The sequence below is a fragment of the Zingiber officinale genome, chromosome 7A, assembly GCF_018446385.1.
Source record: "Zingiber officinale cultivar Zhangliang chromosome 7A, Zo_v1.1, whole genome shotgun sequence".
Taxonomy (NCBI): domain Eukaryota; kingdom Viridiplantae; phylum Streptophyta; class Magnoliopsida; order Zingiberales; family Zingiberaceae; genus Zingiber; species Zingiber officinale.
In genome coordinates, this window is record NC_055998.1 from 17,400,679 (window position 1) to 17,426,007 (window position 25,329).

A 25,329-nucleotide genomic window follows, 5' to 3' on the forward strand; every position below is an offset into this window, starting at 1 on the left:
ACGCAGGCACATTTCAACTACTGATTATCATTTGTTTTATGATTTGTTGTTTGCAGTTAGTATATGGTTAAAAAATTGATCTTGATAATGTTTGTATTTGCAGCCAGCCATGGTTTCTGGGCCTGGTGATGATGCTGAGAAGACAGCGAAGTTTATTGCAGTTTACACAATAAGGTTATCTATCCCATTGCAACCTTTAACGCATGATTTGATGCTTGAACCACAGATGACTTGAGAACTCGAGCTCAGTCTTAATCGACCAGTGTTAGGTAAGTTGCATCGAGTGATCTGGCTCCCTCTAACCCTACTACTCTACCACTTGCTCCCATGTGAATTCCTGGGATTCACATTCTCTAGAATCTAGATTAGGTCTCTAGATTTGAGATTGTGCAAACAATAGCGATATAACAAAATGATTGTCCTGTAGGCATAGCTTGAACATGGGCAGGAAAAAGAAACCAAATACATCACCAAAGGATGCTTCTCCAAATCAGAATCCAGCAGTCGTTCAGTGACATCTGACCTTCCATCACTTTTATTATCATTGGCAATTGGCATTCTGACGAGCAGATAAGGTGTTGTTTGGAGTAACCAGATCTTCCTGGATTTGTTCACTGAATGGTCAAAATCAACAAACATCCAGCTAGTTTGCTTTCTCTCACACGAAATCTAGAGGTAGCTTTGTCAACGAATTTAAGATCAAATTGGTTTTTTTGAAATCCAGATCAGAGTAACTAATCATTTTGATACTATTCCATCCATAAAAATGTCAGAAATGGAGTACAGCTTAAGCAAGAGCTGTTAGCTCAGTCAGTGGTGGTCGAGAAAGTAAAGATTCTTGACTTAGCTTTATCTGCGTTTGACTTCCAGCTCAAATTTGTTCTCTTCCACTTCACAGACAGCTGTTAATCTACCAGAATTCTGAGACACTAAGGAGAAAACAAGGGAAAAAGGGTACTTTCTTTTGGTTGTTATCAAAATGAATACTTTATAAAACAAGGTTCTTTTAATTTTTACCCAATTTACAACAAACACCTATAGTTTGAGGATAATACAGTATACCATCATTTGCATGAGTTCTTCACAAGACCCACTTTGGAGGTTCCTGTCCTTGTGTCACACAAATGTGTTTGATCGGTAGTTATGTATAAAAGACATCTCTACTCCTAAGCAATTATAAAATACAGTGCGAGGAGTGACCAGTCGCTTGGCTCTCCCCGAAGCCCATCCAAACAACGTACTGGTGGAGGTCATCCTCCTCGAAATCCACAAACTGGAACACTCATCAGTTAGACATTAAGATTTCTCTTGATACGTTTGTTTGGTTCATTGGTTTAAAAAACATGCACCATTACCTGACATGTGGCGTCAGTGAATCCATCGACACTGTCGGGCACCGCAATCTTGAGAGGCTGCTGAGAAAATGAGAAAGCTGAGCTCGCCATGTCTAGTTCATTCAGTTGGTGTGGAAATGGTACATGAGCATGATGCACCTAAGTAACAAAGCAAAGTTTATGGTCAGCCAAGTAGGCTCATTAGCAAAGAGAGTGAGAGAAATTACATCTTTCGGGAGGAGAGTCTCCATATCAAACTCTAGCTGGGAATTCAAGGTGGCAAGCTTCATGGACAAGAACTGAGACAAGATGAACATAAGTTAAGACTGAAATCTAGTTTGATGAAGAGAAATCGATCCTCTGCTGTAGTTCTACCTCAACTTGCCGCTGCAACGACTGCACGTAGTTGATAATCTCATCGAGCATAACAGCCTTGCCTGTCACCTTTCAATTCAAAAGCATATGGATTCGAAATCATTAGATCAAGAACAATTTATTTGTAGCAAACCAACTCCAAAATACTAGGGGGGAAATTTTTTTACCTTGCTGCAACCTGGCACAAGATTTTGCAGAAGCTTCATTCTCTCACTGATCTTTTCTCTCCTGACCTGGTGAAGAAGGCAGTGACATGCTCAAATTAGCAAAGGAGGATAAGAAGAGCGAATCACTACAGAAAAGTGTGTTCTTTGCTTACCCTCTCGGCTAGGCTGTGGCTGTCGGTGGCTTGCCCTCTTCTTGCCCTGACATGGATGTAATCCTTCGGCGGCTCAAGCGGTTTGGCATCTTCTCCCAGTTTCCGGCTACCATTGATGTTCTGCTCACGATCCTCGCGCAGTTTGCATTTCTTTGTACCAGAATTTTCCTCCTGCAGAAAGATAATTCTCCCTTTACTGCACCATCGGCGCCCTAAATTCTAATGAAAGATCAAATCTTGGTAGGTACCTTGGGAGGATTCATGTTGGGGGGAGACAAAGGCGAGATTTTTCCTTTGCACTTTGGAGCCGCTTTCCGCTTCCTCCCATTGCTCTCGGCACCAGTCGTCGCCAAACTATCCGACGCCGATGAAGCTCCCGGCGAAGACGAGTATGAAACCCTACCGCCAAATCTGGACATTTCCATCGTCGCGTCAGATATTGCTACCCCTTTTCCGTTGTTGGCTGCCATGAGAGACTGGCTGCTCGAAACCCTAGACAACTTTCCCGCCTCCGCGAGCCCTAATTGCGCCCCGATGCCGACGCGATTCCTCGCGCCGAAGCAAGGGAACCTCGCGGGTTTTTCCACGAGCCCCGGGTCGTCGGCGAACGGCGCGAATTGCGAGGCCGCCATTTGGTTCCCCTGCGCGGGAACGCCCTGCGGCTGGTGATTCGTGGCGGACAGGTTGAGCTTGGGAGGCGAATTGAGTGGCGTGGTGTGACAGGAAATGCCGGCGACTTGGCACCGCGAAGTAGGAGAGATGCCCCCCGACTTGCAGATGCTTCCGAGCCGGCCGACAAGCTCGCGAACAACCACGCCATCGTTGCCTGTCGGCGCGTTGAACGACGGGGACAGGACCAGAGAGCTGAGGTCCGACTCCAGGTAAGCATGCGCGTCGTGCTGCATCGGCTGAACCCATCCGAGCTTAAGCGAGGAACGCGGAAGCTGGTCGGCGTCTGCGCCGGACTTCAATTCCGACGGCAGCACAGCTTCCGCCGATGATCCGTTCCCGCCGAAAAATCGCTCCTTTATCATTTCCAAGAAGGGAAACCGTGGAGAGAAGCAGAAAATAAGAGGTAAAGGTGAGATTTTTCAAGATTGAACAAGAGCAAAGAGAATAGAAGCGACGGCTGAAAAGATGAAGCTGTTGACCACCAAGTATATATAGAGTATTGAAGGAGAGATACAGTCACCGGAGGAGGCGGTGAATTAGCAGCGGGTTTGAACGCGCGGTGAAGTAGAGGAGGGGTATGCGCCCCTGCACAAGCGGTAACCTCCAACGGCAATTACTTAGCTTCCGGTTAAAAGGTCCCTTTCCTTATATCGGAGTCAATTAGTTTTTTTAAAAAAAATACTTTTAATCCAATACTATTTATAATAATTAAATTAACTTTGTTTAAATATTAATTAAAATTATTCTAATTTAATTTAATCAAATGCTACACTATAATAAATTGTGTAATTTTTACTAAAATATAGAAAAAACTAATTGGAATTATTTGAAGCAATGATCAAAATTGCTTTATATTAAACTGGATTTACTAAATCTAGTTTAATTGTAAGACCGAAGTTACTATAATAATGTTGTATTAAATGGCGTTTTCATTATATAGAACAATCTTACGATAATTTGTTTAAATTGGAGCCCTTTTAACAATAATAAATATAAAAAAAAAATACTTCTTTCATTGTTGCCCTTGAATTTTCAGTAATGGTATGTTTGCAAAGAGGCTAGGGATGGATTAATGAAGGAAAGATAATTTTTACCCTTATTTGAGAAGGATGTGAGGGGAGGAAAGGAAAACTTTTATTCTCTCTTATCATTCAAATGACTTATTTCCCTATGTTGCGCAAAGAAGTGCAGCACTTCTCAACTTCTAATTCGGAATTAGAGGAAGAGGAACAGAGATCACGCGGAGCAACGAGATAAAGACACACAAGAAAGGGCAAACACGAGGAAGAAGAAGAAGAAGAAGAAGAAGAAGAGTTACCGTAGTTCGATGGCGAACCTACTTAAAAAATAATCGAAGTTTTATTAGAATTCGCTTTACACAAGAAAATCATATTCAATGATTCTCATAATATAATAGGTTTACAATGATCCCTATAAATAATGCTTAAACCCCAGACCCGATAAAATCGTAAAGAATTCTGTTATGAAAAATCGTAATAGAATTCTGTTACGAAAAAATCTTAATAGATTTTTCTTCCATGACGTCACTCTTATTGACCTTTATTCAGATACAAGTCACTCGTCAATAATTTCCACCTAGATGAATATTCACCTCTTCGAAGAACACAAGTATCTAAGCAAAACTCCACTTGAATATTTTGGTTTGGACTTCCTTCCTCTAGTTTCTAGATATATAGATCAAGTTCAATCAATGCTTGAACTTCTATGTGGTCACTGACTTTGTCAACATGTCTGCAGCATTGTTTGCAGTGTAAATATTCTCAAGTTGAATTTCCCCATAAGCAATCAACTCTATGATCTTGTGAAACATCACATCGTCCCCAGGGCGTAGCACAGATGGGGAGTGCATGGTTCTGTGGCTGAAAGGTCTAGGGGTTGATCCCCGGGGTGTCACTGCCTGGGGTTAACGTCTCCGCCATGCACTTTCCACCTGTATACCTGCATTTACCTCCCTCCATATCCGTGGGACCGGCTCTAGGGGGGCCGCTGATGTGGCGGTTCCACATTTTTTTTTGTGAAACATCACATCAATGCGCTTATTTCTAGCATGATACATCAATTTTTCGCTAAATAGATATCACTTTGACTATCGCATAACAACTTAACTCCACCTTGTTGAACGTCCTGTTCTCTGACCAACCTTGTAAGCCATAAAACTTCGTTTGCTGTTTCAGTTGCCGCCATGTACTCCGACGCTGTAATAGACAATGCAACAATAACTTGAATAATAGACTTCCAACATATAGGTGTTGGTGCTGGAAACTCTAGCTAATCAAACTTATATTTTGATATTTGACAAAGGTTCAAAGTTAAGTTGTAGTGTGATCTAACAAGTCAACTGACTATGCAGGAAAGTCGTAAGTGATCTTAGGCAAGGTGAAAATCCTACTTGAGGCTAGAAAAAGAAGTCTTAGTGGACACTAGGCAGGTGAGAAGTTCTAGTTACGACTAGATAATAAAGTCCTGGTCTATGGGACTGGACAAAGTTTTGACAGATTAAGGACGTCAAGCAAAATTCTAGGGTTGAGGATACTAGGTGGAAATCATGGGGGTCACGAACACTAGGTAGAAAATCCTGGGGTCGAGCACACTAAGTAAAAGTCTTGAAGTCTCGGATGCTGAGAAAAAATCGAAATAGTCTGGATGACCGGTTTGGCAAAAGGTAATCTCTCCTGAAAGGAGTAGGTGAGGACGTGCTCCCCGTAGAGAGAATAGTAGGCGTCGATTTGACCTAGAGTTTCAGCGAACCTCAAAGTTAAGACCGAACAGTTCGGAGGCTATCAAATATTATTTTGCTTTACATATTATCTGTTGGACTAACTCTATTTTGTAGAAAGACAAAGGCTAGAAAAGGAAGCCTAGGCGCCTGGACGTCCGAGCACCCGGAGGTGGTCCAAGCTTCGGGATAAGACCGAGCAGGTGACATTAGGAACTAAGGTGGCACACACTAATTCACTAGACTATGTTACAGTCCAGGCAACCGGACGGGTCTAAGCGCTGAGAGTTGGATAGAATTTCATATAACAAGTTTCAATGAGGTGCAGCCACGTCGACATCAGTACAAGCGACCAGGGCAGTCCAAGAGCCCGGAAGGGCCCTATATAAAGTCCCTCGATCAGTAGTTGAAGAACATCAATCCAAACAACTTTTTCTCCTATGCGTCGCTCTGGAAATGACTCTACAACACTAAAACGCTACTTCAATGACCGAAAGCTCGAGTCCATAAATCTTTAGTTATCAATAACTTTTATACATTCACACTTACAGTGTCAAGATATATTGTATGATACTTTGAATTGATAGTGAATTTCCCAACGAAAGTGATCGACGATCGTGAGCCTTGGAGTAGGAGTCGTCATAAGCTCTAAACTATGTAAAACAAACTTGTTAGCGATTATTTGTTTTTCGTCTCTTTCTTTCTCATGAGTTTACTCTCGATTGATTTATGAAAGCATGAAAAAACCATGAGCGCTATTCACCCCCTCTGGTGCTTTCGATCCAACTTCCACCATAGTGAACATGTATCTGTTGGATCGAGAAATTCGCTAAAGGGGGGGGGGGTGAATAGCGATTTTAAAAAAAAAAAAATATCGTATTGAGAGTAGGCAGCGGAAGAGAAAAAGAACAATGCTAACACAATCCAATTTACTTGGTTTGGAGCCTTTGTTGACTCCTACTCCAAGGCCCGCACTCGTCGAGTACTTTCGTTGGACAATCACTAACAGTTCGTAAAAATGTTACATGTGTAAGTACAGGAACTTTTTAAAAGGAATACCGACAACAAAATAAAAGAAAAAAAAATTCTTAGCGGCACGTTGTCGGAGAGGCTTCGCAGCGTCATAGGAGCACAGCGCAGTAAAGCAAGCGTTGAAAGTCGTTGTTGTTGTATTGAAGCTTTGGAGAAGGCCTCCTTATATAGGAGGCTCTGGGCGCCCGGATCTCTTCTGGTCGCCTGGACTATGATGTAGCCTAGCCAACCAGAGCACTCCACGTTGCAACGTCGCTTCGGGATAAAACTTGCATTCCAAGCGCCCAGATCCCTTCCGGGTGCCCTGACCTCTATTTTCCAGCTACCTGCAAGAAAACGTTAGTTCGAAGCATAATGCAAATTATATTACCCTGCAAAATAAAGTGTTAGCACAATTATAATAATTAAACAGAGTATTAATTAGATTTCGTCCCATTGAGACCGGAATCTAGTCAAGATCTCAACTTAAAGTTCCAAAATGGTTTTAAGTTGGATTGACGCCTAAGTTCCCTTCCCAAGAGCACGCCCTCACAGTCACTCCCCTCTAGTGACTTACCTTAACTTACCTGCCAAACGTCTGGTCAGCCCTTTGACCCGTCTGGACTTCGTGCCAGACGTCCGGTCAGCCCTTCGACCTGTCTGGACTTCGTGCGAGCTATCCCGTCAGCTCGTCGACCTAGATGGGCTTCGTGCCAGACATCCGGTCAGCCCGTCGATCTGTCTGGACTTTGTATTAGTTATCCGGTCGACCCATCAACCTAGCTAGGATTCGTGCCAGACATCCGGTCAGTCCGTCAACTTGTTTGGGCTTCTCCTGCACACTTGGTCAAAGCGTTAGATCACAATGAAACTAACTTAACTTACTTTGTCATTCATCAAAACCTGAGTTAGATCGTTAGGGCTAAGCACACTAACAATCTCCCCTTTTTTATGCAATGACAACCTGGTTAAGTTAGTGAAAAAATATGCAATAAATAAGTAATGATTTTAAGTTAGTCTTGTTTTATTTTTGGTAATTTTTCGTTGCTAATTAACTTAAACCACCTAACCCTTCTCCTTTGATATTCATCAAAAAGGAACATAGGATAGATAAAAATATATATATTTTTTTAAAAAATAGAGAATCCAAAGTAAAATCAGATTGATTTGGAGGAGTTTAAAATGGAAAATTTTGCTTTAAAATTTTCTTTTAAGTTTTTCAAAATAACTAAGTTTTGAAAAATAGCTAACTTAGGTTGAAAATCAACTTAATTTTCAAAATAATCTTGCAAATGGAAGATAAAATTAAAGAATAGTTTTCAAACATAAGTTGTATAGAGGCTAATTTTCAAAAAGTAAGATAAATAAAGCCAATTTTATAAAATTTTAAAACTAAGTTTGTAACATCTAAAAAGCTAATTTTTAAATTTATAGTAATTTTCAAGTATTAAGTAGTTAGTTTTTCTAAAATAAGTTTATATAAATTTAAAAAAATAAATTTGTATAAAATTCATCTTTGGATTATAAAAGATAAGTTTACAAACTCTGATTTTTAGAGCCAACAAAATACAATTTTCAATTTTCAAAACTGAGTTTGTAAAATCCAATTTTCAAAAACTTAGTTTATAAAGGTTAATTTTTTTTTTCAAAAGTGGATGAAAAAAATTATTTTTCAAAACTAATTTTACAAAATATTTTCCATAAAGGAAAACTAAATAAAAGAAATTTGAATTAATTCCCCCTGAACCTGACATAAAAAAAACTGTCTAACCAATTAATTACTTACTAACTATCAGAGGATAACAACTTTCACTTGGTTAGTCAGGTTAAGTCAATTGTAATCAGTTAGTTTTTGACTAAACTGAATAATTTAACCTGATTGATATGTGTTTTGTATTTAACGCCCAGACTTGTGTTGATGCATTGAAATAAGCATCTTAAGTTTAAGCAATCTGCCTATGCATCTCGCCCCTTTCTAAGTTCAGAAATACACAAACAAGTTAGCCCTAATGTGTTGGTGAGATGCTCAAACCTTAGATCTATAGGAGCATGCTTTCTAAAGGGTTGATCTATTCTAAGGCTAAATCTGATTTTCGAAAATTCTAAAAATGAGAAATTTTGAAAGCATAAACGTTTTATCCTAGAATTTAAGAAAAACATTTTTTAAAAATAATTTTTGTAATTTAAGAATCCTAGTCTATTAATCAGAATAAGACAAGTCAATATCTGTGATGAAATATAACTGAGTCAAAATACAATAGCCACGATAAAGTACACATAGACAATAGCAATCTAGTCTATTGGGATGATGAGGAGGGTGGTCCGGACCCCAAGGAGTGTAACATCTCTATCAGCTTAGTATGACGGGTCCGACCATCCTCTCGAGAGCTGGATAGGTCATGTCGAAGGTTGGAGACCTCCTGCCGCATCTCCCGTCATAGGTCGATGACCTCCTGCCGCATACCTTGATGAAAATTGGAGACCTCCTGACGGAGACTCGACATAGATAGCTCAAGTCTGACAACTCGGTCGCCTAGAGTGCGAGGAGCGGGACGTGGTGCTTGGGCTAGGGGCGGTGTCGGGGCCGGAGCGGCCTCGCCGAATAGTGCAACCATAAACTCATCCCGTTCTGCCTCCTCCTCTTGGGCATCTGGGTTAGGCTGGTGTTGTGCCCCCCTCTGCCATGATAGGACACCCTCATCATCTATATGGATATTTCCTAAAGAGAAGTTCCTAGATCCTACAACGTCAAACTCAGTCAAGACTCAGACATCACCTCTGGTGACGTCAATGCGTAGGGAGGCAATATATGTCTTCAAAATGTGACAGTACGACATGTGAACTCGTGCACTGGTGGTGATTCTAGTTGAGTAGATAATAGTCTGAAAGATATGTAGGCTATGTCTATATCTAATCTATGGCAAAGGGCATAAAAGAGAAAAGAATGAAATGGACACATCATCACAATGTCGCAAGTGGTCAACAACAAAATGCAAGAGACTAAAACCCTATAGAGTACATAGTCGTGAACTCAAAGGGATACGGACCTAAACATAGTAACAGTGGGTACTCGCTCTCCCCCCAAAAAATATAAATAAATCGTATCAAGAGTAATATGCGAGTAAGGATCACCAAATGGTATATCCCTATGAGGGTAGTATTGAAAAGTGCACATAGATGGTTATAGACCTAAAAAGGTTTGGATGATGGTAGGGGATAGCGTGATATCAGTACCAGCTACCCTAGTAGTATATATAAGATCATCTACCCTAACTAAGTTGTTGTACAATTCGACACATAAACCAATGTTTACTGAACTGGTATAGTAAACAAGGTTCTGCAAGCTATAGTAGTCAATGACCTCTATAGCTGGATTGCAGGAGCGCAAGAAAAACTATCTATTTAAATACTTAGTCCAGATAGGCATATAAATGGTTGAGTCAAACTTAATCCTAAGTTCGTCAGTAGCGAACCTAGGGTCTGTACTAGTAGTAGAGGGTCCAATACTAGATCTAGAACGTTTCCTAAATTATTAAAGAAAAACAAAACTAAGTATAAAATATTAAAATGAAGCATTTTAGAAACTTGGGAAGGGAAAAAAATTACCGAGGCATCGTGAATAAGAATACTAGAAATGACGACCTCGGTTGACTAGCAATAGCGTAATAACCGAAGAAAGAAGGAAAATTTTAATTTTCAATCTCCCTCGCGTTAAGGCTTGGTGAGAGCCTTTGCAAGAAATGGAAAAGTGAGGTGCAAGGAAAGGGGGCGCCCGAAATGGGAGCGGGGCGGGGCGCCTGGAGTGCCTTCCGGGCGCCCCGGAAGGCAATACCAAGGGCGCCTGCCCTTGGGTTTTGACCTTTTTATTTTTTTAAAAGTTAAAATAAATTTTAAGTTAAAATAATTTTTTAAATTTTTTTTAAGTTAAAATAATTTTTAAGTTACAATAATTTTTCAATTTAGAATAATTTTTAAAATAATTTTTAAAATAGTTTTTTTAAGTTAAAATAATTTTTAAAATAGTTTTTTAAAATAATTTTTATGTTAAAATAATTTTTAAAATAGTTTTAAAGTTAAAATCATTTTTTAAGTTAAAATAATTTGTAAAATAATTTTTAAAATTGTTTTTAAAAATAATTTTTTAAGTTAAAATAATTTGTAAAATAATTTTTAAAATAGTTTTTTAAAATAAATTTTTAAGTTAAAATAATTTTTAAAATAGTTTTTTTAAGTTAAAATAATTTTTTAAGTTAAAATAATTTTTAAAATAGTTTTTTTAAGTTAAAATAATTTTTAAAATTAAAATAAATTTTAAAATAATTTTTTAAGTTAAAAAAACTTAAAATAACTTTTAAGTTAAAAGGATTTAAAATAATTTTAGAATCTAATTTTCAAATTAATTTAAATTAATTTAATTCAATTTGATATTAATTTAAGTTAAGTTAATTTAATATTATTTATTTTAATTCAATTTAATATTAATTTAATTTAATTTAATATTGATATTAATTTAAATTATTTTAATTTAATATTATTTAATTTTAGGTCCTTAGTCATCTCACTCGATTTAAATTTTCAATCAGGAAATCCTATAATTTTGTGAGATGAGTTAAATTCGATTTTTAGGGTTTGATTTAACTTTGTGTTAGATTCAGGTTTAGCTTTGGGCTAAACAAATAGGCATTCTTTGGATAAACTTCTGGGCTATGGTGAGTCACTTGGACATCATTAGAGTAACCATACCTTCGAGGTTTTCCAAATAGTTCTATCCACTTAACTTAATATGAAACCTTGGTCTAACTGGTTAGGATCCGTAAAGGGTGGCTTCGGTTAGTTTCACTAAGTCAAACGCACTAGGTCGAAGCCATATCTTCTTAGACATGCATAGACAAAATTTCCCTAATGTACTATCATCCAAAACTTTACCAGTACCGTTGGTCAAGTTAAATTGTTATCCCTTTTTAAACTAGTCCTAATTACCCTACCGGGTAGGTTAGTTTTTGATTACCCTGTCGGGTAGGTTAGTTTTGGATGTGTCAGCTATTCTGGAGCCTCCCCCTGAATTATTGGCCTGTATTTTCAAGTTTTAGTTCTAGGTTTATGTCTGTTACTATTATAATTATATTTAACTTGGTGATAGTCTAATTTTTGGTGGGTTTTAAAATATTTCGATTTTGATTTAGTTAGTCTAGGTTTGTGTTTTGAGTTTTGATTTGGTTTATCAAATTTTATATAGTATATTTTATCTTTGGGTATGTAATATTGGTTAATTCCTACTTGCATGGTAAAAGCATGTTTTTGGAACCCACACTTTAGTTTATTGTTTGTGTTGGGTTATTAGTGATTTAAACGTTTTATTTAAACCTGACTTGTAGCCAAGTCCGGTTTTATTGTAGATAGCTTTTTGACTATTTAGAATAAGATCTAAATTTTTAGATCTTGTTGTAAATTTTTCTAAAAGTCCTTTTAATTTATTAATTTCTATTTTTAATGTTGAATTTTCCTCCTCAAGTATTAGGTCTTGAGTTGGATTAGAATTTGTGATTTGTTCCTTGAGGTCCTGGTTTTCCTTAAGGAGCAATTTATTTTCATTTTTAGTTGCAGTTAATTTCTTATCTAAACAAGCAATAATTTTAAAAAATTTCTTTTTTAAATTAAGATATTCCTCTTCGGGACCTTCGGAAACGAGTACGGACTCATGGCTCGATTCAGGTTCGGACCCGTCTTCCGATTCGTCCTCCGATTCTGCTTCGCGGGCCATTAACGCGAGGTGACTTTGGTGCTTCTGATCTTCGACCTCCGATTCTTCTGAAGACGAGTCGTCTCATGTTGTTTTGAGAGCGTTCTTCTTGGATGTCTTTGACTTGTCACTCTTCAATCTCAGGCACTCGTTCTTGTTGTGACCTTTCTTATTGCACCTGAAGCAAGTCACATTCCTTGATTTAGTCGGGGAGTTGATCTTCTGCAGGTCCCTTTTGCTGAAGTTCTTCTTCCTCCTGGTGAACATCTTCGTTACCAGGTTCACCAGGTACTCTTCATCTTCAGAATCTTGGTCAGACTCATCTTCAGGTTCAAGCTTGGTTTTTATCCTTTTCTTGGAGGAACCTGCAAACAAAGCGATACCTTTCTCGGTTCTGGCGTTAGTCTGCTCATGTAATTCAAGTTCGCAAAATAACTCGTCTAATTTTAATTTAGAAAGATTCTTTGAAATCTTGTAGGCATCCACGATGGATGCCCACAATGTATTTCGCGGAAACACATTTAAGGCATACCTGATTAAGTCGCGATTCTCCATCTCGTGGCCTATCGCATGAAGTCCATTGAGGATGTCTTTGATCCTTGTATGATGTTGACTTGCTGTTTCTCCTTCCTACATTTTAATATTAAACAGTTTATTTAAAATAAGATCACGCTTGGTTATCTTGGCGTCACTCGTTCCTTCGTGTAATTCGACTAGCTTGTCCCATAATTCCTTCGCATTTTGGTGCAGTTCGACTCGGTTCAGCTCTTCCCTTGTTAGCCCGTATTGTAGTGTGTTGAGAGCTTTGAAGTCTGTTGAGGATTTCTTTTTCATATCCGGAGTCCACTGTTTCGGGTCCAGTGGATTTCCGAAGTTGTCGACCGACACTTTAGCCTCTGGTGACGCTGAACCACTGGTCGAAGTCGGTCTTTAAGTAGACCTCCATTCGCTTCTTCTAGTAGGGGAAGTCATCCCCGTTGAATAGAGGGGGACGGACTGTGCTGAAGCCTTCAATTTAAATTTTTTTTACCTTGCATACACAAAAAAAAAAAACAAGAAATCCCACAAATGATGCCAAAGATATGTTACCTTGCAAGACTCGCAGGTTGGAAAGTTTTCCACCACCAATGAACCCAAAAGTCTATCGGCTATTAACCTTTGAATCCTACTTAAGTTAATATGACCTACCCTTAGATGCCAAAGATATGTTTGGTTTATGTCCGAAGGTTGTTTTCTCTTATTAGAAGATGAGTTATTAATTTCCATTTGTTGCATCATGGAAGTTATTGGATTTAGAGTATAAATTGCCAACCAATGTACCAGAACGGATAACTTCCCTTTTTTTTTTCTTGATAACAACTTTGTCATCAAAAGAGATAGTATATCCATCTTTAAGTAGTTTAGAAACTGAAATTAAGTTCTTTCTAAAACTTGGTACGTAAAGATAATTTCTCAAAATCAATGTTTTATTCTTATCAAAAGATAAATAAACATCTCCCACTGCAACAGCCGCCACTTTCGTAGTATTGCCCATGAAGACGGTGATTTCCCCTTCATGTAGTCGTCGGGTTTCCTAGAACTCCTGCAATGAATTGCAGACATGATCAGTGGCTTCTGTATCTATACACCAGGTACCGGTAGATAACACCACTAAACATGTTTCAACAACTAATGAATAGGATACACATTTATTGTTATCAATTTTGCGGGGACAATCTACTTTTTGTTTCCAATCAATATAGGTATAGCTTGTAAGTGTATTCTCTAATATAACAGCTAGGGGATTGATAAATATTTTAAATCCTAAAAATCACAAAATATTTGGTCAAGATCTTAAAATAATATTGATTCCTCAATATTATTTAAATTCACCAACACCTCAAAATATCGTGAATTTTGTATGCCACATTAGTGTGAATATATACAAATTCAAACATTTGTAAGAGGAGATTTTACCCATTAATTTTATTATCTTGTCAATCTAACTTTATGACAAATAAAATTAATAGTTGGTCTATCTTCGATCAAACATTCGGTCAAAACCTTAGAATTTAAAATAATATTAATTCCTTAAACAATATTATTTAAATTCACCAACACCTCAAAACACCGTGAATTTTGTATGTCACGATAGTGTGGACGTATACAAATTCGAACATTTGTAAGAGGAGGTTTACCCATTAATTATCTTATTAAGCTAACTTTATGACAAATAAAATTACCTCAAACACTGTGAATTTTGTATGCCACGATGGTGTGGACGTATACAAATTCAAACATTTGTAAGATGGGGGTTTACCCATTAATTTATCTTGTCAACCTAGCTTTTTGACAAATTAATAGTTGGTTTTTCTTCAGTCACACAAATAATAGCAGTGACTCCGATGGGGAGGATACTATTAAATGCGCCTAAGTGTATACCATTACTTGATACTAAGTCCATTAAATAGGATTGTATCCCTTCAGATAGAGAAGATCACACACTCCTAAATAATTTCCTATAATCATCCATTAAGGAAGTTTGATCTAGTGATCCAGAAACAAACTCATCCGATGCGGAGGAAGACACTTAGAGTCAACGCGCAAGTTTGAATGCATCACTTACAAACTAGTAATGGAGACCATGGAATTTAATTAATTTCTCTCCCACTTAGTTATTTAGAAACGAGGAATTTTTACATGCACACAAGCACACAAACACAGCACATCACAGCATAAAAGGCAATAAATATGAAAACTAATTTTTCAACTATTATGGCCTCATCCATAGCTATCCTCCGTGTGCCGCCAACCCTAGCTGCCGCCAACGGGTTATATCGTTGCGTCTATCTTGCTTCCTTTTCCGCTGCGCCTCTGGTCCTCAAATAGCACCACGCCTCGCAAGGATACGATCCGCAACAAAAATAAAATTTTATATCTATCGATCCTATATTCCACGAAGGAATGTACATGTAATCTAGATCAAACAAAAATGTAAAATTCTAAAACTAATACAGCTCCTACTGTATTTAATAATTACAATCATGCACACATATAAAATGCCCTCGATATGTTTAAGGGTCCAATCACACACAATCACAATAGGCCATAATAGTTGAAGCCTGCAACCACAGAGTTAATCTATTTGCACATTCTACTATTATCCTGCCTAAACTTATGTATGAAAAGTGCATAATTAACTGAAAACCAAACACACAGAGGCAAAAACCTAACTCTGATACCAATTATTGGTTGCTACACCTGGATTCCATTCTGTTCCCCTGTACAAAAATTTGTACAAGCACAGAACTTAACCTAGCTACCCATGTGATCTACTGAAGTTAAACTTGGATTGCAAACGATGCTTAACATTATTAACCCAAGTTGCTCTTCAGAAGTTAAACTTTGATTGGAAACGATACTTAACATTTTTACTCCAAGTTTAACCGATGTGATCTTCCTAAGTTAAACCATATTATAGAAGATGATTAAACATATATTTCAAAGATCGGCTTCCCGGTTAAACATGGTGAGGCACTAGGCCTTCTTGGGTATAAGATCATCCACCACTTCCTAGACAAAGCCTTTCAAAGAAATTTGATGTTTAACTTCTTACAATAATCCTAGGTTTAACTATAGAGACCACAATAGAAACACAAGATCGAAACGTAAAATCTAAATACAAAATCGATAGCACATAATCGATACATAAAATCGCTAGCCTCTTGTGTTGGTGTTTCAGAATCCATGCATAGAAAACTAACTAATTAATTCGAAGCGGAAACCATTAATTAGTTATACCTTTCTTCGTAGCTAAAGACCTCTAGATCTTCTGTTGTATTCCTCTCCTTCTCTTGGACGTCGTGTGGGCGATGATCTACCAAGATAACTCCACCCAAATCACTTTTTTTCCTCCAAGACTCTCGAGCCACCAAGGGATGCCAAAATAGAAAATTTCCTTCTTCTTCTTCTCCTCCAAGCAACCGGCCACCAAGTGCTACTCCTCCTCTTCTTCTTCCTCTCCAAGCAACCGGCCACAAGGATTTTCCAATCCTTGATGCCACCGGCCCTAAGGAAGAAAAAGAGGAGACAAAAGGGAATAGATGCCACCAATTTTAGAGAAAGAAAACAAGGGAGAATAAGGAAGAAGGGGGCCGGCCACACCAAGGATTAGAAGAGGGTTTCGGCCACAATAGAAGGGGAGGCAAGGCTTAGGTTGTGTGTCTCATGAGGCAACCTCTCCTTCTCTTTTATAATCCTTGGTCATGACAAAAAAGGAAAGTTTTAAACTTAATTAAAACTTCCTTATTTGTGGCCTCCCATTAAAAAGGAAATTTTAACAATAATTAAAATATCTCTTTTCTAAATTTCCTATTGTACATGGCAATAAAGAAAAGTTTTAAAATTAATCTCTCTCTTTTAAAACATGTAGACAGCTATAAAAGGAAAGATTTTAAAATTTTAAAACTCTCTTTTAAAATCATGAGGATGACTATAAAAGGAAAGTTTTTAACATAAAATTAAAAACTCCCTTTTATTTTACTTTGGCTGGCCCCATGCTTGGTCACCAAGCATGGCTTGGCCGACACCTACTTAGGCTCCATGAAGGGCTTGGCCGGTCCTAGCTTGGGCTCCAAGCTTGGCTTAGCCGACCACATCAAGATGGGTAAGAAGCTGGGTTTTAGGTGGATATAAGACTTTATAAATAAGAGGCTGCAACAGGGATCGAGAGGAGAAATTAGTTTTGGTCTTCCGATGAGCTTGAGCTTCCTGTGTTCGCCCCAAACACCCAACTAAACTTCATCAATAATAACTCATATCACTAAAGAGTTATTATTGAACTACCGCACCAATCCTATATTACATTATGGGCTCCTTCATATTATGAGTGCGTTAATCTTCATGTTTTTAAGATATTGAATGCCCACTAATTAAATGAGTTACTGACAACTCACTTAATTAATATCTAACTCCAAGGGTAGTACCACTCAAGTTTATTGTCATGCTAGACTAGGTCCACTTACAGGGTTTACATGACAATCCTTATGAGCTCCTCAAGGGCACATCATCAACCTAGATTACTAGGACACAGTTTCCTTCTATAATCAACAACACACCATATAAATAATATTATTTCCCAACTTATCGGGCCTATTGAACCAACTGAATAAATCTCATTCATTGATAAATTAAAGAAATAAATACTAAGTATATGTGTTTGTTATTATATCGAGATTAAGAGCATACACTTTCATAATAATAGAGGTCTTGTTCTTTTATGCAGTCAGTATAAAAGAACAACCTCAAATGATACTGCTCAATACACTCATAGTGTATTAGTATATTTTTATAGTCAAGATAAACTAATACCAAATTACACTACAACCATTCCAATGGTTTGTCCTAATCCATCTTGGTTGTGAGCTACTATTTAATTTATAAGGAACTGATAACATGATCTTCTGTGTGACACCACACACCATGTTATTTATAATATAAATTAAATGGACAACTACATTTAACATAAATGCAGATATTTGACCAATGTGATTCTTATTTCAAAATATAAATATTCATACAAAAAGCTAGGCTTTTAGTATACATTCTAACACACATAATGTCATAATCAATTGTATTTCTCAAATATATGAAAATCTACTTCATTGCATCCCAATGTGGTTGACAAGGATTTGAGAGAAATGTGTTCATGATACTAACTGTTTGCACCACATCTGATCTTGTGCAAACCATGACATATATCAGACAACCAACTACACTAGCATAAGAAACTTTTGATATCTCTTGGATCTCCTCATCTGTATTTGGATACTGTGTACTGGATAACTTGAAATGATACGCCAGGGGTGTGCTTACTGAATTTGTATTCTTTATATTGAATCTATCCAATACTTTCTTCACATAGTTACTTTGAGACAACCATAATCTCCCTGTAGCTCTATCCTTGTGAATCTTCAACCCAAGAATCTTCTTGGCCTCTCCTAAATTTTTCATGTCAAATTTCTTATTTAGTATCCTCTTTAATTTATCGACTGCTTTTATCATCTTCACAACAATGAGCATGTAATCCATGTATAGTAGTGAGAAAACCAGTGATTCATTTTCAAGGCTCTTCACATAAATACAACAATCATACTCACATCTCCTATATCCTTTTTTAATTATATATGAATCAAAATGTTTATACCATTGCCTAGGAGATTGTTTAAAACCATAGAGCGATTTCTTCAACTTGTAAACCAACCGCTCTTGTCTGGGTTGACTAAATCTCTCAGGTTGTGACTAAAAGCTGCTCCTCTAATTTGGCGGCAGCGGCTCTCTCCCACGAACCCAGCCCCCCTCTCCCAATGAACCGTGATCTCCCTTTAAAGCCCAAAACCTAATTTGATTCCAAATGTCTAAAATGCCCTCCACTTTCCTCTTAATTCCTTCTCTGCCCCTTTCATATCCAGATCAACCATCAAGAAGTGTCATCTTCACATCTATTTGTTCCAACTGTAAATTGTGATGTGCCATCAAAGCCAACATCGCTCTAATTGACGTACGTCTTACTATTGGAGAGAAAATTTATTCATAGTCAATCCTCTTTCTTTGTGAATACACCTTTGCTACCAACTGAACCTTGAACTTCACTTCTTCTCCCTCTGGGATTATTTCTTTCTTCTTGAATATCCATTTGCACCCTATTACTCGCTTTTCTTCAGAAAGTTCCATTAGCTTCCACGTTTGGTTCTTATGCAATGACTTCATCTTCTCTGCCATAACATCCATCCACTTGTTCTTCTCAAAGATGTGTATCATCTTCTAAAATGATGTAGGGTATCTACTACTAATAATAAGCGCATAAGATACCAAGTTTTAAAATCCATATATAGTGAGTGTATTTACAACTCGTCTTATTCTGACACTGGCTATAGTGCAATGCTCTGTGTGCTCTGAGCTAGAATTATCAGAGTCATGAGTCTCTTACTTCACTTGTACAATATCTTTCTCTATGTTGCCATGTGATATTTTCTTTCCATCTTCTTGAGTACTCTGTAACATGACCTTTTCATCAAACATGATGCAGCGATAGAGGGAGGCCCACCTTACACGGGGTCAATTGCCAAGGTAGAGGTCAAAGTCAAGGTGGTCAATGTTTGGGTGTCAAAGGGTCGAACGAAAGACAATTGCAATGGTCGGTTGGGTTAGTTAGAGCTCGATCGGTTGAACACATGTCCGAGCAGACCATCCATCCAGTTTGGGATGATACGTAAGACAGTTGACACTCAGTTCGGAGCAGAAGGACGCTAAAGGAGATTGGATAATTTGTTTGAACGGGGGAGGACCTGCTACTACACAATCATCGCAGGGAAGAGCAACTGAGGCTGACAGAGCGAAGGAGTTCCGGCTGAGCGGCTACCCCGCCCGGCCAACCAACGAGAACTAGCGAAGGATGGAGCGTAGGAGTCCCGGCCGAGTGACTACCCTGCTCGACCAAGAAATGGGATCACTGTAGTATCTCTCGACATCCTTTTAGGAGATAGTGCCGTTGACATGAGGCATGATCGACAGGTGGATCATACGGTGGAAGCATCTACTATCTTATCAGGGATATGCATGTCATGTTAAGATATGGTATCAGAGGTGCTTTCTAACAGGTCCTCTCATAGGACATATTGAAGAACGTGTCCATGTCTCAAGAATCGTGTACATCGCCCAACAAGGCTCTATATAAAGGGGGTCCATCATCGACGGAGGTACGTGTTATTACTATTTATGCTAGTTCTACTATTGCTCCGCTTTCCTTATACACTTCTGGTGACTGACTTGAGTGTCGGAGGGCCAATGCCGGGGACTCCTTTCCTAGCTCGGCACTAACATTACTTGTTTTGTAGAGCGGAGCGAGGTCTACAATCGGTTAACGAAGCCACCACATCCTAGCTTTCTACCTTCTCACTTTTGGATTTGATCATTTTGGTGTCGTCTGTGGGAACGTAGCCTGCATTCAAATGAGAAGATGGAGGACGCTAGACGATTTGCCATGGTGATGCTGACGCAAGAGGATCTTGACATACTGATACAAGCTTGAGCGGTAAAGATAGTGGAGTAACAACAACAACAGGCCTTGGCCGAGCGGCAAGCGCAGGAACCCGCAACATCAACCACTGGTCGATCGGTTGAATACGATGATCGAGCGGACCAAATATTCGCTAAAGGGAAAAACAAGAAGCTGACCGACACGTATGGGGAAGCGCCCAATGCGCCGATCCCCTTCCACCGAGAGCTATTCAGGACCCCATCGGAGGAACGGGGTCAAGTCGACAAGGATCGGGGACCTTCATTGGACAATGTGCCCGTTCGTGACACAAGGAAAGGGAAGGCCCCAAGGGATGATGATTCACCCGAGCGGATCAATCAACAATTTTCACAAGAGATTCTGAATGATCCCCTACCCCGACATTACACTCCGCTGGCGATCGGAGAATACAACGGAACTACCGACTCAGATGACCATCTGACTAAATTTGACAATACCACCACACTTCACCAGTACACTAACGGCATGAAGTGTCAAGTCTTCCTCACCACTCTCTCTAGATCAGCGCAGCGTTAGTTCAAGAGACTACCGATCGGCTCCATCCACAACTTCAAGGACTTCCGAACGACATTCCTACACTATTTGCCTAGCAACCGTCGCCACTAGAAGATGAGCGTAAACTTGTTCTCACTGAAGCAAGGGACCATGGAAGTATTGAGGGCCTACATCCAGTATTTCAATCAGGTGGCAATGGACATCCCAACGATCTCCTCAGATGTATTGGTGAATGCCTTCACCCAAGGATTCACCGAAGGGGAGTTCTTCCAATCGCTCATTCGGAAGCAACCGAGGGACTTCGACCACTTGCAAAGGAAGACCACAGAGTACATAAACGTGGAAGAAGCTCAAGCAACCAGTGAAGTAGAAGAAGAGGGACTTTAGAACGGAGCAGAACCTGATCATCCGGGTGGAGATCAAAAAATTACGGGAGGCTGGACACATCCGGGAAGTCTAATTCCTGAGCTGGCTCACTAATCTCGTGTTGGTCTCCAAACCGGGCAACAAGTAGTGGGTCTACATCGAATTCTGTGACTTGAATAAGGCATGCTCGAAGGATTTTTATCCGATGCCTAAGATCGATCAGATGGTGGACTCTACGACAAGTTGCGAGCTGATTTGCATGCTCGATGTGTACCAAGGATACCACCAAGTGCTGCTCACGCTGGAAGATTAAGAGAAGGTCAACTTCATCACGGTCGACGGAACGTATTGCTATAATGTTATGCCGTTCGAATTGAAGAACGTCAGTGTCACCTACTAGAGGCTAATGAATAAAGTGTTCCATCGGTAGATCGATCGTAACATAGAGGTATATGTCGATGACATATTACTAAAATACATCCGAGCTACTGATCTTTGTGCAGATATTGAAGAAACATGCTAAACCTTTAGGGCATATAGGATAAAGCTAAACCTGAGCAAATGTCTGTTTTGCGCAAAGAGTGGCTGCTTCCTAAGATATATCATCACCGAATAGGGCATCGAGGTGAATCCGAGCAAGGTCAAGGCGCTACAAGATATGCCCCCGCCCAGCAACTTAAAGGAAGCCCAACAGCTGATCAGACGGATCACCACACTATCAAGATTCATCTCTAAGTCATCCGACCGAAGTCATCCGTTCTTCAAAGTGCTGCGTCGAGCGATGAAATTCTAATGGGACGCGGAGTGCGACAAGGTGCTGGAAGAGCTTAAGGAGTACATCAACTCCTTGACTGTATTGGCCAAGCTGAGCGCTGGTGAGCTGCTCTGGATCTACCTGTCATCCACCGAGTATGTGGTTGGTTCGGCATCGGTAAAGCAGAACGACGACGAACAACAACCTGTGCATTTTTTAGTCATATATTGAAAGCTGCAGAGTCCCGCTACACCTGTCTTAAAAAATTAGCATACGCATTGGTGCTAGCCGCTCGGAGACTCCGCCTATACTTCTTGGCACACCTGATCGTCGTGATGACCAACAGTGCCCTGAGAAGTGTCCTTCTAAACCTAGAGGCGTCCAGATGGCTGATCAAGTGGACAACCAAGCTCAGTGGGTTTGTCATTCAGTATCAACCCCGAACGACGATTAAAGCATATGCCTTAGTTGATTTCGCCACAGAGGTCCAAAACACCGAGCCAGATGCAACTTGAAAAATATACGTTGACAGCTCATCCACTCGGCAAGGCAACAATATTGACATTCTATTGATTTCACCCCAGGAGGACCGGATGTAGCTGCTAGTTCGGTTGGATTATCAGGTGACGAATAATGAAGCCGAATACAAAGCCTTGATAGTCGGCCTACAAGCAGCTCTGCACTTCAGAGCTATAAAAATCCTCATCCACTTGGACTCTCAGTCATCTGCTCAGCAACTATCAAGGACGTTCAAAATAAGCAGCTCCCGACTCAAACTATATGTAGAAGCCTTCGAGAAGCTGAAGATAAATTTCCAAGAAGTCATTATATAGAAGATCCCTTGATCAGACAACATGCAGCAGACGAACTGGCTAAGTTAGCTAGTTAATTATCCCAGTTGTGATAAACCACCCGATCGAGTAGGTCTCACCGATGGTGCACATCGATCGAATGGAGGGAGTCTCCTTCCCAAGCGACTAGAGGATACCGTTGATTGAATTTCTCCGAAAAGGCAGCACCCCGTCCGATTAGGAAGTAACTCGTCTATCAAAAAAGAGGGTCGGATGATCTACGCTAATCGGGGACCAACTTTATAAGCGAGCTTTCTCAAGGCCACTTCTCAAGTGTGTTAGATCAGAAGACATAGAGTACATCCTCTTAGAAGTACATCAAGGCTCCTATGGAAGTCATCCTAGCGGCCGATCACTAGCCCGAAAGATCCTTCTAGCCGAATATTTTTGGCCCACACTTTAATAAGACGCCATGCGAACAGTAGCTACTTGTCTATCCTGTCAAAGTATCACAATATCCTACACCGACTAATCGAGGAGATGAAGGCGTCCACAGTGTCTTGCCCGTTCGACCAATAGGGCATGGAGATCGTTGGACCATTTCCAATGGTGATCACTCAATGAAGATTCCTACTCATCGTTGTGGATTATTTTTCAAAATGGATGGAAGCCGAGTTGTTAACAAAGATAACCAAATAGATGGTCATCAAATTCATCAGCTAGAATATCTTGTACCGGTTTGGCATCCCCCGTCGGCTTGTCTCAGATAATGGGAGGTGTTGGGACCGATGTGCCCGCTAGAGGGGGGGGGGGGTGAAAAGTATTTCATCGCGCTTGCGTCGGTTTGCTTCGTCTTGTTATTGTACAGCGGAATACTCGAAGACAAACACTCACAATACTAACACTTAGGGTTTACTTGGTATCCACCTCAAGAAGAGGTGACTAATCCAAGGATCCACACACGACACACTCCTCCACTATGAAAACTCTCCTTCTCGGTTGCAGCCGAAGGCGGAGAAGCCTTGTACAAAATCTCACACACACAAACACAAATACAAGAAGAAACTATGAGAATACAAGTAAATACACTTTTCTTCTTGCTACTTGTTGTTGCCTCTTGAATCTTGGAGATGCTCTCCAAGTGCCTTCAAGAACTACCGTGAATGATGGAGAAATCATCGTGAGGATCGGAGAAGAATTGTAGGAAAAAGCTCGTAAAGAACTAGCGAAGAAAATGCTCCGCCCAGGCTATATACAGTGCCTCCAATCGATTGAAATCAACCCCAATAGATTGCCACGTCAGCACCGCTCCATCGCATCCGTCCATCACCTGCATCCTGCGCAATGGTCACTTCCCAATCGATCGACCGATTGATTGGGACTTCCTGAATCGATCGCTCGATCGATTCAGCACCTTTCTGTGCACTCGCGTCCGCGTGAGAGCGTCCGATCGATTGGCAGCTCCCAATCGATCGCCCGATCGATTGGGAAAGCCTCTGTACTCGCGATTTCATATCCCAATTGATCGGTCGATCGATTGGGCCTTCCCACAGTCACAACACAGTCCAAATCGATTGACCGATCGATTTGGACCCTGTTCAATCGATCGCCCGATCGATTGAACACTCTGAACTTGACTCAAACTCAAGTCCAAAGTCTCAAACCCAACTTTCAGTCAACCATGACCTGTTGGGTCTCCATGCCTAGCATTTGGTCACACCCGACCAACCTTGAACTAGTCTTCTAACCTCCTCCATCAGCCTTGCATCTCTCGGATATCTCCCCATCCTCCACGCCTTGCCTTTAGGAGTTTCCTTCGGCCTCATCCTAGTTGTCGAGTCTTCCTTGCCAAGTCATACCAGGACTTACCTTGCCAAGACCACATGCTTGGACTTACACCCTTTGCCAAGATCACACTTGGACTTTCCAATTGCCTGGCTCCTCACCAGGACTTTCTCCTTTGCCAAGATCACACTTGGACTTTCTCCTCCCTAGCTCCACACTAGGACTTTCCCGTTGCCTGGCTCCTCACCAAGACTTTTCCTTTGCTAAGATCACACTTGGACTTTCTCCTGCCTAGCTCCACACTAGGACTTTCTCCTGCCTATCTCCACACTAGGACTTTCCCGTTGCCTGACTCCTCATCAAGACTTTCTCCTGCCTAGCTCCTCACTAGGACTTTTCAAATGCCTAACCTCCAGTTAGGACTTTCCCAGTCAAGTCTCCTGTCAACCTTGACCTACTTGACTTGTATTCTCATCAACCTGGTCAATCCTTTGACCATCTCCATAACTAGACGATTGCTCCAGCAATCTCCTTATATTGTCAAACATCAAAACTCAAATCCTGACTCATGCTTGACTCAACTCAAGCTTAGTCAAACTGGTCAACCTTGACCTAGGGAAATTTTCCCAACAATCTCTCCCTTTTTGATATTTGTCAATACCTCTAAGTTAGGATAAATCTCATAACCTTAACCTCTTCTTTATCATAAGGATAAATCCCATAGCCTTAATTGTTTCTTTACACCAAGGCTAAATCCCATAACCTTAACATCTTCTTTATCACAAGACTAAATCTCATAGCCTTAACCTCTTCTTTATCACAAGGCTAAATCCTATAGCCTTAATTCCATGATAAAGCATAAATGAAAGTTTC

The 25,329-nt window shown here is 39.9% G+C and overlaps 1 protein-coding gene across 1 annotated transcript; it reads right to left on the reverse strand.

The window, feature by feature from the left end:
• Positions 1 to 991: 991 nt before the first annotated feature.
• On the reverse strand, positions 992 to 3,062 carry LOC121999242 (transcription factor bHLH78-like). Its single transcript, XM_042553947.1, has 7 exons — positions 2,277 to 3,062; positions 2,029 to 2,199; positions 1,877 to 1,942; positions 1,710 to 1,778; positions 1,562 to 1,633; positions 1,356 to 1,493; positions 992 to 1,273 (listed from the first exon to the last, which is right to left on the reverse strand). Exons 1-7 carry the CDS (start codon positions 3,060 to 3,062, stop codon positions 1,175 to 1,177), a joined length of 1,401 nt encoding a protein of 466 aa, XP_042409881.1. The 3' UTR covers positions 992 to 1,174.
• Positions 3,063 to 25,329: the final 22,267 nt, after the last annotated feature.